The sequence below is a fragment of the Diadema antillarum genome, unplaced genomic scaffold, assembly GCF_040938485.1.
Source record: "Diadema antillarum isolate AM-2024a unplaced genomic scaffold, OU_Dant_1.0 scf00000140, whole genome shotgun sequence".
Lineage (NCBI taxonomy): Eukaryota > Metazoa > Echinodermata > Echinoidea > Diadematoida > Diadematidae > Diadema > Diadema antillarum.
In genome coordinates, this window is record NW_027271029.1 from 894,852 (window position 1) to 912,985 (window position 18,134).

Here is an 18,134-nt window from a genome sequence, read left to right on the forward strand (position 1 = left end):
TGGTAACCATTTGCTGTAAAGATCCCATGTGATTTAATTTAATTTCATTTCATTTATTTCTGCACGGCACATAATTCAGCCAACACGGCTGTTCTTCCTCGTGTCACGATATGAAATGACATATTACAAAGCATTTATCCACAATGATGTATAGACTTAAAGGGAAGGTAAGCCCAAAGAGCAATGTGGATTGAGTGAAAGCAGCAACATTAGTAGAACGCATCAGTGAAAGTTTGAGGAAAATTGGACAATCGATGCAAAAGTTATGAATTTTTAAAGTTTTGGTGTTGGAACCGCTGGATTAGGAAACTACTAGAGGATATGACGTATGAGTGGACAACAATACAAAGAAAATATAAAGGAAATTCAACAAAAATTCACTTTTCTAGAATTATGAAAGAGCAATGGACCAACCGCTTTCAGAAAGCAGGGGGAATAATTGCTACCCTTAACATAATGTCAATATCAAGTTGATGGAATTTGTAATTTTCATGAAAAATGGATTTTTGTAGAATTTTCTTTATATTTTCTTCGTATTGTTGTCTACTCATACGTCATAACCTCTAGTAGTCTCCTCGTCCAGCGGTTCCAACACCAAAACTTTAAAAATTCATAACTTTTGCATCGATTGTCCGATTTTCTTCAAACTTTCACTGATGTGTTCTACTAATGTTGCTGCTTTCACTCAATCTACATTGCTCTTGGGGTTTATCTTTCCTTTAATAAAGAAGAGACGCTTTTAAACCTGTCTCACGCGAACTGTTTTAAAGCAACATAGTGACATTTTGTAAAGTACTGATTATTGCCAATGGTAAAAGCGAATTAATGATCTTGCTGTTACTAACATCTACTAGTATCCCGAGCCATCGCGCTCTATACACTTAATCATGCATCCTACTCGCGGCGTTTGACTTGACTGTAACAGACGTAATGCTTGCTGATTCTTATTCAATTTCTACCAACAAGGGAGTGTCGTAAGTGTATTAAGCTGTTGCTGATACTCTACAAATATGTGCTCAGACATGGGAGGTCTGAACAGAGATAACAGACTGATGTAACAGAAACCATGTGGGAAATCTGCAAACATTGGATTGGCTCAAGAAAAAAAAAACAAACTTATGGTACTTTTCTCTCACGCACATGGTTCCACGCAGGCAGTGACTGATGGCTTTAAACAAGTTAAAGGACCTTGACTTATACAATTTCATCTCAAATATCGTTCGTTGCTGTGTTTGCATTATGTGCGTTTGTTTGTATTCAGTGTGTTTGTTTGTTCAAAAAGTGTGCGTTTGTGCGTTTGTTTGATATTGCTGTCTTCATTCTACATCAATATGACATCAAGACCTTGGGAAGTTGCAGCGTAGCTTTCCATTGATTATCGCGCGCTTTTTGCTTTTGGTAGATAAAAATATGCTCTTATAAAATTAACTCAAATCTCATTACGTAAATTAGTTTCATTGTTTCGTTTGCTTCCTACACAGAACACCTTCGAGTCAGAAGAAAATGCAGGTACTACAACATAGATTGACAATTGACCATAAGCAGATCTCTGCAGTTTTCTTATTGTTAACACCCTTTAGAGTGAAAACAAGTGCTTTTATATAGATGGCGACGCGATGCTGCCTGTTGTTTATGCACAGTTACAGTTCGTTATCCCAAAGGGTCGCTATTCCGAAGATTTTGTTGTTAATCCCAAGGTTCTTAATTTCTAGAATGAAATAAGGCTCGTTATTCCGAAGATTTGCTAATCCGAAAAGCAAATAAGGTTTGTTATTCCGAAGATTCGTTAGTGCGCATGCACCTTCTTTTCATTTTCGGATTGACGAACTTTCGAAATAACGAACCCTATTTTCATCTTCAGGATTAACGAATTTTTGGAAGAACGACCCTTCGCAATAACGATACACATTATGTTCAGAATAGCGAACCCTTTTTATTTGCGGAATAATGATATCTACAGATACGGAATTTCGGGTTTTGGAATGCAATTATAATAGACTATAAGGGACTTTGGGAATAACGAACATCACCTGTGCACACGTGGTACAATAAATTATGTGTCAAGGTGTGTGACTGTGACGAATGTCTTCTTCGCGCATGCTACCCTATATATACCTATCTATACCTGTGTATTGAGTAAACGGAGTAATATTAGCATAAGATATCAGTGAAAATTTGACGAAAATTGGATAATCCGTTCTGCATTAAAATTTCGGTGCTGATATTGCTATAGATGAGGCAATTATTACAGTTCGTGACATGTACGAAAAACGATATAAAGGAAATATAAAATGAATTGTACTAAATTTCCATTTTAAAGTAAAAAGTATACATTCCTTTGACTTGTTACTAACATTTGCTAAGAATGATATCATTCCACTGCTTTCTCAAAGAGGTAAGTCCAGAGCTCTTTCATTATGCCTGAGAAGTGAAAATATGTCGAATCTTTACATACATTTATTTTTCTTCATCTTTGTCTGTACTTGACGTCACAAAATGTATTCTTCTCATCCAGCGATGGCGGCGCAAAAACTTTGAAAGTTTGTAAAGTTGATTGCCCTCCTTTTCTCAAACTTTCAGTAATGTTTGTTACCAATGTTGCTGCATTCACTCAATCCACATTTTATTACACAACCTAAGTTTCATCTCCCTTTTTAACAAGATTAAATTATATCCACTGAAAAGTTTAGTAACACCGTTAGATGGGGTACAGTCGATTGACCGATTTTCATCAAACTTTCAGTAGCTTAATGTGTGCTACCAAAGTTGCTGCATTTCACTCAATCCACATTTTATTATATATCTAAGTTTCATCTTCCTTTTTATGGAGGTTATATCCACTAAAAAATAGTACGACAGTTAGATGTGGTTCCTGTGATTTCAATCACACAGAAAGCAGAAAGGAAACTTTCATGAAATTATTTTGTCAGAGCATATAGTACAGTCGCCACAAATTTTACTTCTACCACTGACAGCATTACTGGTGTACTAGATAGTATCTCAATTATACGACTATTATCATTAACTCCGACAGTAATATCAGGTTTACGAATGGCACAAGGAATCAAAGTCAAAACATTGCATTGGTATACCTGCCGCTGACATGCCTCTGTGTATTCAGGGTGACATTGGTGATAGGCCTTTGTGCAGTAATGATTGCGTCTGATTGTTTACATTCGGCATTCGTCCCCTCGGGCGCAATTTGTAGTTGAGATTAAACGTTTTGTGCTACAATAGGGGCCATTTATCTTTCCATTTCACGCTGGTCCGGGCAGTATAAGAAGTAATGAAATCTCCTGTGTTTTTAGCTCACGAGAGCAGGCGGCCAGAAAACGCACTGCATTATTGCTGAGGTCATTACTGGATCTCCAAAGATACCGGTCACTCATTAACCGCTTCCACTACAATCCCTGCTGGGTTCCACAAAACGCAGAAAGGACCAACGCGAGAGTGCATTAACCAATAACCCATCACTTGATTTATATTAGGCCTATTCATTCACGGAGTTTTTGCCCCTGCAGTATGCGACAGGCCACAGAATGGTTATTACCATATAAAACAACGTTTCTACGCTTTGAAGCCGTCGTCCTCATGGTGTGAATAAACCACCGTTGGAAAGTGTCATAATCGTATTCCGAGGAGAGGGCGAGAATAAAAGGAGTCTTTTTAGAGTTTCAGTTACCATTTTGTTTTTCTATTTGAATGATGAGAGGGTCTCGAATGTCTATAACTGACTTGAATGACATCGTGTCTGCCCGGCATATAGGTAAGACGATCTCCTTTTGTGTGCTTTAAAAAAAAGGAAAACATTTAAGATAGCAAGGTAGCAGTGATTACTACAACATGTGTTTCAGATTGGTATTAGTTTTCGCAATGTCGTGATTACTTGTTTTGTTGTTTTTGTGCTTATTTTCTGCACGAGTGATTGTGAGCGTGTTATTTCCATGAATTTATATATTAGCTCGTCTTTCCAGTGGTTTGCGATGAATCAGCTCTATCTGCTCATATCCGTTTATCATGCGGCGAAAACGGCAGTTTTCGTCATTTCATCAAAATTAGTCGCTATAAAGCGCACGCGTCACAGGCTGCGGTGATTATTAACGGTGATTAATGGAGCACGTATAGGGCACTGAGGTAATTGGTTGTGCTAATCAGAGTGTTAGTTAAAAGCGTCGATTAATGTTGATCAAAGCCCTGTGATTTTTCTTTAACTGTATTACAAGAGTGAAAATGTATATACGGCCATAACACGTATTGAGTTGTCTGGATCTGATTCTGTTTGTCTAAAGTTGCTGATGACGCTGAATAAAATGTTTCATATTTCATATAAGCGAAATTATGTAATTACACAAGGATAAAATACCATCATACATTGTGCATTATTCATGAAACAAATATTATCAATTATCCTCAAAAACCGCAGTGGGATCTTACTTTGCACAATATCAAATTATAGAATAATATCATTTATACGAAATGCCCGACTCTTCGTAGATAAGAGGGGAATGCCATGTACCCACAAGTAATGTTTACTACACAAAATAATGACAAACGAAAAAGATTGACTTATCTAATGAGAGTGCCTTTGAGCATAAGAATGTTGTATAACGTGATGTTGCCGCAAATTTCATTCTAAGGCAAAGGAGATGATCCCTTATACAAGAGCAAAAAGTAAACTCAAAAATGTGATCTTCACCTGAAAGATTATTAAGTTACAAGGGGCAAAAAACAACAACAATCCAGTATTTGTGCGTGTTAATGGCATCATAGCAATATACGTTTGCACCATGCATGCATGAGTTCTATAGTACCAAACGTGTAAGACTTTCTGCATTAAAGGATGGGTGTGTTTTCATGAGTCTTCACACATTACCAAGTGTGGAACACTATACATCTGACATAACAGTGCATGCAGACTATTCCAGGCTGTGGGAAAGCAATGCTAGGATACTTATTACGTTAAAAAAAGGTTTGTTCTTGAAACATTACATCCAATGTGTGTATAAGTGTGTGCGTATGTGTGTGTGTGCGTGTGTGTGTTCGTGTTTGCGCGTGAACGTGCTTAGTACAGGCCTATACTTTAATGCACACATTGTAGACATTACATATACAACTTATGACTATGCATATTACAATGATATAATGGAATAATCATAGAGATTTTTCTCACTATACCCACTCATTATAAGCCATTGATTGATTGATTGACTTTCATCACAGAGAAAAGGCTGCTTTCAGCTGTTAGCTGGTTTTCAGCAAGGCCGTGAAAATGAATACATTGTGTTTACAAACAGAGTAACAATAAATAAGATATAAACAGAAACATGTAACATAAAAAGGTATATACAATGAACGAAAGAAATCAAAAAGAGGAACTGAAGAAAAGTCATACAGATAAAATACAAAGATTTGAAATATGGGCAATCATTGTGTCACAATACAAATGGATTAAGAGGTTTCAAAATGGTGGACAAACAAACGGAATGACTGACTAAACATTAGCACTTGAATATAAATCGTTGCAATTATACAGCTATTTTCTGTGTTCCTTTAATAGATAATTTGATATCATTAGTGATATGTTGTCCTAAGGCTTATTTAAGGGAGATCATTAAAGAGCTTAAGAAGCTAAGTATAATGCACTTTTTCTTTAAAAAAAATGGTACGTGGTTTTGGGAAAACAACAGTGGTATTATCGAATCGATATTAGCATTCGATTTATGATAAATAATAATAAGCGCATACAGACATACAGATGATATCATTTCCTAGTTTCTGATTTACCATCTCTATGTGGACTCAACACGGGAGATAGATAGGGCGGACTCACTTGTGTGACCTTACATGGACACTCTGAGGATTTAGTTTCAGCAACACAGAATTATCCCGGTACAGAGAAAAAAAAAAAAACTCGCTTATTTTTTTTTTCAATGGGAAATATAGGTCAAATTTTGTTGTGATAGTGTGTCCAACGTCGTCATTATCACCGTCATAGCATTACTTTACTTTCATGGAGTATTGTTGTTTTTCTGCAGTAAATGTAGCGTATCTTATCTGATCTTAGCTATTCCATCGTTCGGGGTTTTTTTTTCACCTTGCACATGTCGCTATCCTACTTTCGTTATCTACACTGCGATTTAAACATTTAAAGTAATACATAAAGAAGTGAAATTTCATGACGTAATCCCACGTGACCTAAAGTAAACCAGAACCGTTCGATTCACACTATGGTGTGTAACTTTTGCTTATGCGAGATGGGTCCTCGCAAATGTGTCTTTACAGCGGAGTATTTTACACACACACACACACACACACACACACACACACACACACACACGTAGATGTAATGACCGTGCTATCACATGTAATTAACTGGAACGCACGGTATAGTTTAGCGCTTGCGATTCGACTTTTAAATTTTTGACCCGCCATCAGATTGACCATTAAACTTTTCAGTCCACTCACAGTTGATATTGATTACGCGTCTAATGAATTGGTTCGAGAGAAAAATCACTTCTGCATACTGCTCCGGCATCCTAGAGTAGGCTATACACCACCGCGTTGTATCCACCTTATCATAAATGATTAAGATGACGTAATATACTTCAATTGATGGTTACTCTCAAAGTGGTTTACTTAGAATGTGGCAAGTTTGCTCTTGAGCATTGATTAGGCGAGCCTACTCTACGCACTCTAATTGATGTATTGTCTGAAAACTATACATAAAGATACAAAGGCTATTGTTGCGCCGTTTGGACTCTACTGCTCACGTCTCTTTTGCGCCTGAAGACCAGATTTTTCATGTCCCTCATAATGAGTAATCAGTGCTGGTCAGCAATCAACGTGTGCGTGTATAAAAAAAAAAAATCGATTTTCTTTAGAATGTGTCCGAGAACCTTCACGAATCACTACAATAACATAGGCCGTAGGATGACGGTAACTGGACCCATGCGGCTGGACACCCATTGTAAGCTAGGTTTTCTTGAAAAACCTCTGATTTAAAAGCCTTCATACAAAGACTCTTTGACCTGAATAGGGTTACATTCAAAATTATCGGATAATCATAGGCAAAGGGTGAAAGAGCGAGAGATTTGCTATCTTTCTTCTCTCCCTTTCCTATTGCCATGCACCTCCGTCACAAACTACCAGTACTTAGTCTGAAATAAGCTGCGTGGTGTGGTCTGAGCTACGAATTCTGACAATTAGTGGCGTATACGAATCCTGGCAAGTGACGAGAGAGAAAAGTTGCACGTTCAATAGTCAGAAGTTTGACGAAGCTCGACGTACACAAGCATCTGTTTGGATTGTTTCCCAACCGCCCAGTATATCCCGCCACCCAAAGGAGCATTATTCTATACATGAACGCACGTCTCGTTGGTAGTTTATTGTGACGCCACCTCTGGGTCATGATATCTTGCCCCACCCCGAACAAAGGACAGCCAATGACTGTATATAGCTGATGTGACCGCCACTAGTGTCTCCTGCGAACTCCTTGCGACACAGTCGTGATAGACCGTTGTCACGATAGACCGTTGACTCTGCTTATTTTAAAGCTATTGAAGAGTTTGGTTTGACCGTAACTTTGCAGGTATTTCCTTCTTCTTCGTATATACTGTCCAACACCCCTTAGTAGGGGCCAACCGGACAGGGGGTGCGCTGGTGTTTCCGCTCCTATGTTTTCCTTTTCCTGACCAGCTCTTCCATCATTATCATACATTATACATACACAAACACGGACGCGCGCACACACACACACACACACACACACACACATACATACATACATACACACAGTTATAGATACTTTCGATGCATTAGAGTACAGTATACATTCCATTGTAAGCATCCATAAACATGATAATGACGTAAACATCGTCAATAATTTAGGCCTACATCTGTGACCCTTCCCCCCCCCCCCTTAAATCATTTGAACCGGCTGACCAAAATGATATCATTGTTTACGCCAGTATTGATTTCATTCATCAGCGACCATCGCGGAAACCATACAGCCACTGACATTTAACACTGGTTAGAAATAACTACAGTAGCAACTACGAGCTATACGGGCAGGAACACTGACATTTTCACACTAGTTATTACTAGGTGCCTACAGAGACGCAATTGCGAGCTAGATCGGATTGGTTTCCGTTTCCATCGGATTTTCTGGCGAGTGAATGGAAGCGAGACTGCATGCGTTGGATTAACAGTGTCGCTTCTACCGCGGGAGTGCCGATCTCTTGCGATTGTGACGACTGAACATGGCATTTTACCCTCCTGTCGCTGATTATGAAGATTAATGTTCGATTACTGTTCTAGACTGGAGTTTATCCGTATGATTGATACCCTGACTCCTGACACAACGAGCAAGCTCCCGACTCTGCCGAGGAAAACAGAAATTGAAGATTTAGGGGACACAAAGAAAAAGCAATGAGTTTGTAATGTTGTGGATGTCAAAGCAGGACCACCCATTGAGCATTTAAATCGTAGTCGCATCGACCAGTAGTCTTTTCACTTTTCTCATCACCTAGTCAAGTGCGGACGTTCATCATGTGATTACAACATCTTCTTTGATCTTACCTTTTTAATGGAGACGCACATTAATGGTGGCCCGATTAATTTCCTTCAATACTCAATCAGTAAATTGACTTGATTTTTTTTTTCTCGTCAGAAATGACTTAGATAGTTGGAGCAGCGACACATATGGTTTTAATGGGCGATTGGATGGGTGCTCCAACAGAAATGGGAGTAGTAGATTGGACCTGCTGATTGCAGCCGGCTTGTTTACTTAGGGAGTTATTAGTCTGTCAAGTCTATATTGGTCGTGCTTTTAATTGTGAGAATCTCTGTCCCGAAATGCCAGCCATCGTTCCGACCGATTCTGCCGGCGCGGCTTGGTCCGCGGAGTCATCGGGTGTCTCAACCGTCGAGAGTAAGTTAGTGTGGCCGACATCGTGGAAGTAGATGCCATTTCCTGCAGAATATCATTCACAAGAATCAGACAAACTAAAACTGTATATTCTTCTGTGAAATTATTGTGTGACTAAAATGACTTATCGATTTTCTATCAGAGAACGTTTCTTTCCTGATACATAAAGAATGTACTTGTCACCGTAAAATGTCGGGTTTTTTGTAATTAATACATTGTCTGACTGTATGTTCAAGCTAGCAGTCTGCGGCTTTGCTTCAGCTACAGCTACACACCGTAGACATAAGTGTAACCATATATCATTATACTGAATTAGGAAAATGTGTAACCCAACGTAATGGAAATCTTGAAAGTCTCGGTTCAAATTGTATCCGCGCTCCTCATATGCTATGGAGAAAAACGACGTCCCTTGTTCCTGTATATATTGTGATTTTACTGTGGGAGAAGAAAATGATTTATCTTATTATGTTTCTCATAATTTATATGTTTTATTCCTTTTACAAATGATAGCTTATCAATCCTGGGATTATAATGTTTATAGCATCATCTGGAAGACATGTAATACAACATGACGGTTGATTTTAATAGTATCTGTTATTTTTTTTTCTTCATGCAGAGATGTCGGGGCTGAAAAAGGACTCGGAAGTGACATACCGTAAGAGCAATGCGACAATGTCTCAGAATCGGAAAAGGGTTCTGAGCACTGCAGCCGCCAACGAAGGCGTCGACGAAGACGAGCTCAATGCGTATCTCATGATCGGGTCGACACTCGAGAACACGGGCGCTCACGGCATCCCGAACATCATCCGCGCCAAGTCACCCCACCGTCGTATTCTTTGGGCTGTGCTCTTCCTGGGCGGCGTCGGTTTCTTCCTCTGGCAAGGTGTGACCATTATCAAAAAGTACTATGACTACGACGTCGTCGTCAACCTCGACATCCAGTACGAATCGACTATCGACATGCCAGCCATCACCATCTGCAACATGAACCCAATCACGAACTCGAGCTTGAGCACATTTTCCAGTGAGCTGGAGCGACTGCTGGTCGAGGACCAAACTGTGGCAACGCCACCGATGCCAGCAGGTCCTACTGTAGCAGCGACAAGAATGGTGAGTTTTTATCACTATTTTTGTTTGTTTGTCTGTCTGTTGTCGAATCGCAACAGACATGTGGCCATTGTTTTGGTGTCTGTAAATATGTGATAGGGACACACACATTCACAAGTTCATACTTCATACACATGTTCATTCACACACACACAGATATAATCATATTATATACTGTATTATATGTGTATTCTTGTATGTATACGCATATGTATTTGCGTAACGATATATCTATTATGGCAGGCACCAGGCGAGTCACTTGTAATAACAATATTTTAGTCGCTTTTTAGAACCTTGATCAAAAGTTCATAACTTTTGTCTTACAAGTGTCTTCTTCAGTGGAGCATCTACTGACGGGTACTCATCATTTACAACAGTCAAACATGTTGTAAGCATTTAATTTTGGGTCTTTAAGTCCACTTCCCTGCTTGCTGTGACCTTATTATTATATATAATGAAACATTTCGAGATTTCAAGATTTACACTGGAAAGAAAACGACAACAAGCCAATCTAAGCCCGAAGACCACATTAATTTCTTTGAATACTGAAAGACAAATGACAACTAAATCGAAACATCAACAATTTTCAGTTCACTTTGCAAACATAGACAGGATGATAGAGCACGAACCAAAGTCTGAGAATGATTATCTCTTTCAAGTGAATTGTCTGCGAGAGTACCCACGCATTTGTTTTTGTCAGAAACTATCCTGCGAAGTGGTGTTTCTGCAATTGTTGCCCCCCCTCCCCCCTCCCCGAAAACCCCCACATATGATTATAAGCAATGCTTCTTTAAGCGAGGGAAAACAAAACTGAGTCGCACGCTATTATTAATAAGCAGATGGAGCTTAAGGTTCATCTCATATTCGAAGGCGGGAAGGTGGTGGAAGATGGACTGGAAGGCATCTGTCGCCATGGTAACATCCCTTGAGTCTTTTGAAGGGTTTCTTCTGCATCAGCATGACAATGAGGAAGATAGATTTTTTTTTTGAACAGTGTAAAATCCCATACCTTGAAGACTTCAACTTTTTCTCGATCGGTTAAACTCGGACCAAAAATATTCTGATTGCCAGACAGGCGTCGTGTATCGTCTTGTCTAGCAATAGTATTCAGGAATTCGCTGGTTCGAGTCTAACCCGAGTATGAATGCCCACGTTTGTTTGTTTTTTTCCATCATGTATTATGGCTACTTCTGAAACAATGAATTATCAGTGATTATTGGCGTCGATAAAGGGCAATTTATCAATCAGTTGCAATTAAAACAAAATACTATTCGACGCCAAAATTCATTGATTTGAATGCTATGCTTACTTTCTTAAGGTGTCGATCAAATTAGTTTCTGAAAATACAATTTTGATTCTTTGCTGCACGACCGTACGGTCCAAAGTTAAAGAGAAAGAGAAAGCGACAAGTCGACATTACATCAAAACGTAATGAAACGGACGAGCAGGCAAATGGGTTGCCAAGTGACGCCAGGACACCCTGAATGATACACTACCTCTGAGTGTGGGCACCCATCATTATTTAAGTGAGTGCATGCCTGCCTCTTATATACGAGGTCACTTCCGTTTGTTTGCAATGGGTACATCGCTAGTTGTTTGTTTGTTTGTTTGTTTTATAAGGTATCACTTATATAACTATCTCGTGTTTGCAACTTCGATGGCCAGAACCTATATCAATCAAAGTCAAATATCCTACATGCTGTAAATGATTATGAGTCAGCCTATACGAATGATTCAGACGATTGATATATTGTGGGAACGTTTGTTTCATCTTTACCGGACAGGACTGGTAGAAGCAAAATGGCGTACAATTCCAGCTACTCGTAACCATGGACTTACGTCGTAGGTCCATGTCGTAACAAACACCCATCAGGAATGACCTTCGACGGGGAGGGGGGGGGGGGTAGGCATTTAATGTTAATCACTGCTTATTAGGTAGTCTCAATAGACTGTTTCTTTCGTGGAGCAGAGTTAGCGATTCGTCATTGTTCATTTGAGCATGGAGCTTCGTTGTAGCTCCATGATTATTTGAGTGATATTACGATCAAAACTGCATCATAATCGTCCGATGAGTCGAAAGCACCGGCAGAAGTTGACTGTATAGTGGAGACTTCAGTCCGTTTCATAGCAGGGCCCCTTTAATGACATCGCACAATGATTTCGTTAGCATGTTAACTCTCTGCACACCACATTATTTTTTTGACACGTTGACACGGACAGGATTAATGAGGGAGAGGCGAATTACCAAATTCATTTATTTCCTTTTATGGGGATCGTTTGTTTTACTATGTCTTTGGATATCTCAGCCATTTCAAAACCAAATTTCATCAAATAAATTTTGAATTCTTCTTAGAATTGTAGACTTCTTAACATTTCATAAACTGGTTTCTAAATATCTCGCAAAAAGGTAAATGCTGAATTCTCACCTTAGCCAATACGACACCATCCCTTTAAGGTTCGAAGAGTGGGCAGCATTTAAGTAGTCACTATATCACGTATTTAACACTTCATACGTCTGCTCCCATCTGTTCAAATGTGGTTCACCGCTCTATATACAAAGTTCGCTAAAAAGAGCTTACACATGTAATCTCAGGTTTGATCTTCATGATCTATATGTATGGCTTCTCTGTTCACCGTTTTTAGGGTAAGGTAGAATTATATCAGTTGATGTTTCTCCGGGGTTTTCGTGGATGGAATGAAGAACTGATTGGCACCGGTACAAAGAAAGTAAAAATATAAAATAGAAATGTGCCAAGGATTTTGATGTGAGTGTCAACCCAGGAAACGGCACCTTCATGGGGTATACGATAGAGGGAGACGAATTCATTCTGAAATTCCATTTTCATTCGTGGTCTATAATAATTATGTAAATGTTAAACAGGGCTTGCGGCTGCAAAAGCATAAAAATACATTCAAACCTCTGCGTGAAGAAGACGAAAAAAAAAAAGATTGTTTGTAACATAGGCGATTGATACAGCAGAATCTGCACTTGAGTGTATGAAAAATATGATTTCATGCTATCAATCATAATCATGCACTAGCAACTGATATAAGCCACATGTTCATTCCTTCAACTATGGTGAAGTATTGGCTACTATCTCCACTGTATGAAAGACCACCATCTTACATCTGAGATGAACCAGATCGCAAGTCAAAGGGGAACATATTAACCCAAAGGGATAAGGCGTAAACCACCTAACAAATCAATTTATGATATTTCAAAAACAATGCTTCTCTATTGTTAAACAAATTTTCTTTCTCCTGCTATGTGGAAAATGGTTTTATATTAGGCAATACTTTGTGGTTCTGTACATACGGTAAAGAAAATTTCACTTAATTTCTTGACCGAATTAAAGGACAGTGTTTCAGTCATCTGACATCTGACGTCATCTGACTCCATTTCATGCTTCAATGTAATCACCGTCGTGATGGATCAATGGCGGGTGCCAGTATCCCGTTAGGAATATCAGAGTCAGGCCCGTATGACGACAAACGACAAACAAACGGCATACATGCCCAAACACCGTGTGCTGTACCGCGGTTAGAGTTCGTGATGTTGCAATGTTGTAAGATTTACAAATATCTGATAACTGTACCGCAGCAATTTAGGTTAATCTTTCGACAGCAGTCGGCAGCGAGATTGCTTGTGATTGATCACACCCCTGCTCAAATTTATGAAAAAAAAATACTTCGAAATCAGCGGGATGCGGGATATTGATTTACTTCTTTTTTTCTTTTTCTTTTGGCCTTATATGACATCACTTTCAAATCAATTAAGGTATCATACAATAAAGTTTCCCATTAAAAATTCACCAGTCTTTTATTTGGGTTCTTCGATTTGGTCAGATGCTTTAGATAGATGAATTTGAATGACAGTCTCGAGAACGAACACAAGCAAGCTAACCAACAAATAAATACATTTACATCTATGAATTCATACAGGCCCTCCGCATTTCAAAGTCCTTCAAAAGTCTAAGAAATAGACAAAACAAGCATTGCTTAACGAACAAAGATTACACATTTGTCTTTGTTTACAAAACTTAGTTTAATTAAAGCGTAAATCATGTTTAACTTTTACAGTTACAAATAATTTATCTAAATACTGTCCACAATTTTTTTTTTAGGTTCTTAACCAGGTCCGTCTGAACCATATCGACTTTGCTTCTTTTCTAACCAATTGTTGAATTCTAAGGGATGATTTTTCTATGTAAATAAAACATAATCGTCTGACAGTCTGATATGAGTTTCACATGCAAAGTAAGCTCAGACTGGGGTTTACCGGAGAATTTTCATCGAATTGGATGCACGACTCGAATATCATTTAAATTTTTGTATTCGTCAGTTTTCACATGAAACGCGGCACGCGCAAATATTTGCCCTCGCATTAGCGCGGCAATAAACCGATCTCGCGCACGCGATGTCAGAGTGGCGACGAATTACTAGATTCGCAGCAAATATGAAAAAATGAGCTTCATGATGGTTTCTTAATTAAGAATCCGTGGTCAAATTGTTCCTGCGTTTATGTGTAAATGAATGATTGTTTGTGGAAATCATCCGACGGAATTAGTCAATCTCAGTCCGCAGCGTGAGTTGACGCTTGAGTACAATGCCTTGCTGCAAAATAAAAATGCTAAAGATAATCAGCACTTGACTATTTCAATAAGCGCTATAGCTATAGTTAGAGTGTATCAAGGCAGGTTATAGACGATGTACTTCATTGTAATGACGATCTATATGTGCTGCCAACGCTACAATTATTTTTTATCTAACTGACATTTGACTGACGAGGGAAATGTGCCACAGCGATAAAGACACGTTCGTTAAGGCAGCAGTGGAATGAAAGCGCAAATCTCCTCTATAATTACTAGCAAGCATTAAATAGAATCTAATGCTAATGAATTTGCCGTTATGTAACACCACCTACAAAAACAGTGCTTCTGCTAAACTTACAAAAACCTGCTTAGAAGGAAGAAAAGAAAATAATAAAGACAACTTCAAGTTTTTAGTTTCTTTATTTCACCAAAGCAAGGAACATATTAAAAAAACAATACATACATCAATATTCGGATACGATTACAAACATATCAATAATACAGTGAAAAGGAAAAAATACAACAGAAATAGATTGACAATTACACATACATAGGTTTAACAGATACCTGTAAGCTATGGAAGGTAGCAGCCAGAAAGGAGATGTCCCTTATTTATAGCTGACCTAAAATCATTCGTTCAATTTCAATTATCTATAGTGTGTTCAAATTGAAGTAAAACGTAAGAACAGGACAAGACAAGACAAGACAAAACAAAACACATAATGACAATAACAAAATACGGGATGTCTTGAATCATAAAGAATAAAAGATTATACTCTTGACCTCAATGAGTTTGGCTATAATTATAAAAGAGAGGTTTTTTTTTGTAACCAGATTTAAATGTATTCAAAACTTATCGTTTTCCCCATCACGATCGAAGGAGAGAACACCTTACACGTGACAAAGGAGTTCGCCTTAGAAAACCTTTGTAGAGCCTTCACAAAAGATGTCGTGGGGTCGTGAATTTGGTGGTATACATACTAATTAAATAATCAAACCACACCCGGGCATTATCGTCACACCTTGAGACTGTATGCGATAGTGTGGACGTTCCTATATAGCACACAGAGATTGATAAAAGGACGACATATCGACCGACGGGGAACATCTCTTTTTCGTCTGTAGTTGAATTGACACTAAAAGCTTTAACAAGCCTTCATACTAAGGTGAAAGCGGTCAAGGCACTGTGTTTTTTTTTTCATGTTTGTATCATTTCTAGCCTTAATATACCACTGTTGAGATTGTATCATTATTCTTATCACCGTTATAGTTACCATTATTTTTATCTATTTATTTATCATTATTTTTATCATTGTCATTATTACTATTGTCATTATCAGAAATAGGCATGTTATAGGTTAATCATCACTGGCACTTGTATCGCCAATCCCTTTCATAATTACATCAATCATTTCTTGTGACAACGGCTAACAGGCGTGTATAGGCCTAGTAAAATTTTACGTTCAAGCGCTTTTTTTTTTCTCACACTTTTTTTTCCCTCCCTTTTGGCGCAAAGACCGGGAGTTAATGCATTGTAAATAATGACTTAATGGGACTGTATGGCAAGGGGAAATTAGAAATCAGGTTCGGACGCGCTGTCATGGACACCACAATCCATCAACTATAACCCAATCAACGCACTCAAGGGTACGTCATGCAACCTGGCATTAATGTAGTCAGTATAATAACTCCTGTGCGCAATGACATTGGCGCCATAAATTGCCAGGATTTTGGCGCCAAATTGCCAGGAGTGCACACCGAACGCTATATTCCTATTTCAGTCGCCAATGGGACACCCGTTTCCAATGTTTACATCTCTCCCTTCCTCTCTCTCTCTCTCATCCTCATCCTCTCCTCATCCCCACCCTCCCTCCCCCTCTCTCTCCGTCCCTCCATCTCTCCCACTTTCTCTCTCTCTTTATTTATCTATCTTATTGTCAATCTATTTATCTCCACCTGTTTATCCTCCACTGTCTTCTTTTCTTCTCCCTCTCGCTTACAATGTATTTCTTTTATATTCTTTCTCTTCCGCATCTTCCTCTTGCTTTTCTGTCTTTCCTCCCACACTCTCTCTCTCTCTCCCTCTCTCACGTCTCTGTCTCACTCTGTCTCTGTCTGTCTGTTTGTCTGTCTGTCTGTATCTCTCTCTCTCTCTCTCTCTCTCTCTCTCTCTCTCATGCTTTGGTTATCCCACAGAGGGAAATCATATCATGATGAAAATGATAGTGATAATGTAACGATAAAGATTCACAATATGATAATGATTATTACAAGACGGTCTATATAATCAGGTCAATCCCTCAGTGCCCGTATAGTGCTATTCAGAATTCCCACAATTAAATCGTAAGCCCACACCAATGCCATCAGGTAGGCCTACCGCGAGCCGGGTTATGGAGGATTTGATGCCCTGAGTGAGGTCTAAGCTGTATAGAAAAAAAAATTATCAGGAATTCAAAAGCACTTTCATGAAAGGAAAATGCATTACTGGTAAATTAAGTTTTATAGGAACGCTGGAGGGTATATATAGGGTAAGGTCCCTACCGAACAAAAGTCTCTGAATGTTAATGAATGCAGAAAGATAGTGAATCACCCCTGAGAGCGTCATGTGAAAAATACTCTACAACATTCTTATTTTATATCACACCTTTAAGTCACACCCTAATAACGATATGAATAATAGTGAAAATTAAAAAAGTTGCCTGCTATGTTTTAGAATGTTGCGAAACTAATTTCGATCTCAAAACGCTACAAGTTTTTCGTGCCAATATGTTAGTTCAGTGACAAAGTAACCGGCAAAGTGAATGAAGAGATGAAATTATAAGTAGGCCTATACACTATGATAATGGCTTCACTGGTGAAATGTGAAAGCTGGATATTTTGTAGGAATAGAGATTGATCTGTTAAGAACAGAATGCTGGCGATGACTGTCAGGTAAGTTCTAGAAACCATAACATTTTGAAGAAAATACCGAAAAATATAACTGTGCCAAGCAATCGAGTATCTTAAAGTAAAACACGCGGTGCGATGTAGAATCAAGAATTTATTTTGTATGCTTTCTCTTAGGATTATCTATTGATATTCATATTTGCTTGTTTGATTTGTCATTTCTGTTGTTGATTTCCGTCTCTTGCAAAAAAAAAATCATAGATCTGCCTTTATCTGTTGAGAGAAACAGGAAAGCCTATATTTAGGCTGAATTGGATATTGATTTGTGTTATTGTTATCATTATCATCGTTTGTTATGATAATGATTGTGATAATTGTTAGCATCATTATGATTATGATTATGATTATGATTATCATCATCATTGTCACTACTATACTACAGGAATATGCAGCATCAACGTTACATCATAATACATGATTTATAGATAAATTCATAAATAACGCAATCCAGAGATGCCAGGAAATCATTGTGTGCAAATCAGGGCGTGCAGGACAAAAGAAAAAGTGAAATGCAAATGGTGGCATTTTTTTCACGGTTTCGTCTTAGTATCGTTGACGCGGAA

At 38.4% G+C, this 18,134-nt stretch overlaps 1 protein-coding gene across 1 annotated transcript in view; it reads left to right on the forward strand.

The window, feature by feature from the left end:
- The first annotated feature begins 8,342 nt into the window (after positions 1 to 8,342).
- Positions 8,343 to 18,134, forward strand: part of LOC139721234 (acid-sensing ion channel 1C-like) — a 30,861-nt gene continuing 21,069 nt past the window's right edge. Inside the window, exons 1-2 of the mRNA XM_071632556.1 lie at positions 8,343 to 8,929; positions 9,543 to 10,036. Coding sequence (XP_071488657.1) covers positions 8,854 to 8,929; positions 9,543 to 10,036 — 570 coding nt within the window. The 5' untranslated portion in view covers positions 8,343 to 8,853. The remainder of the gene's footprint in view (positions 8,930 to 9,542; positions 10,037 to 18,134) is intronic.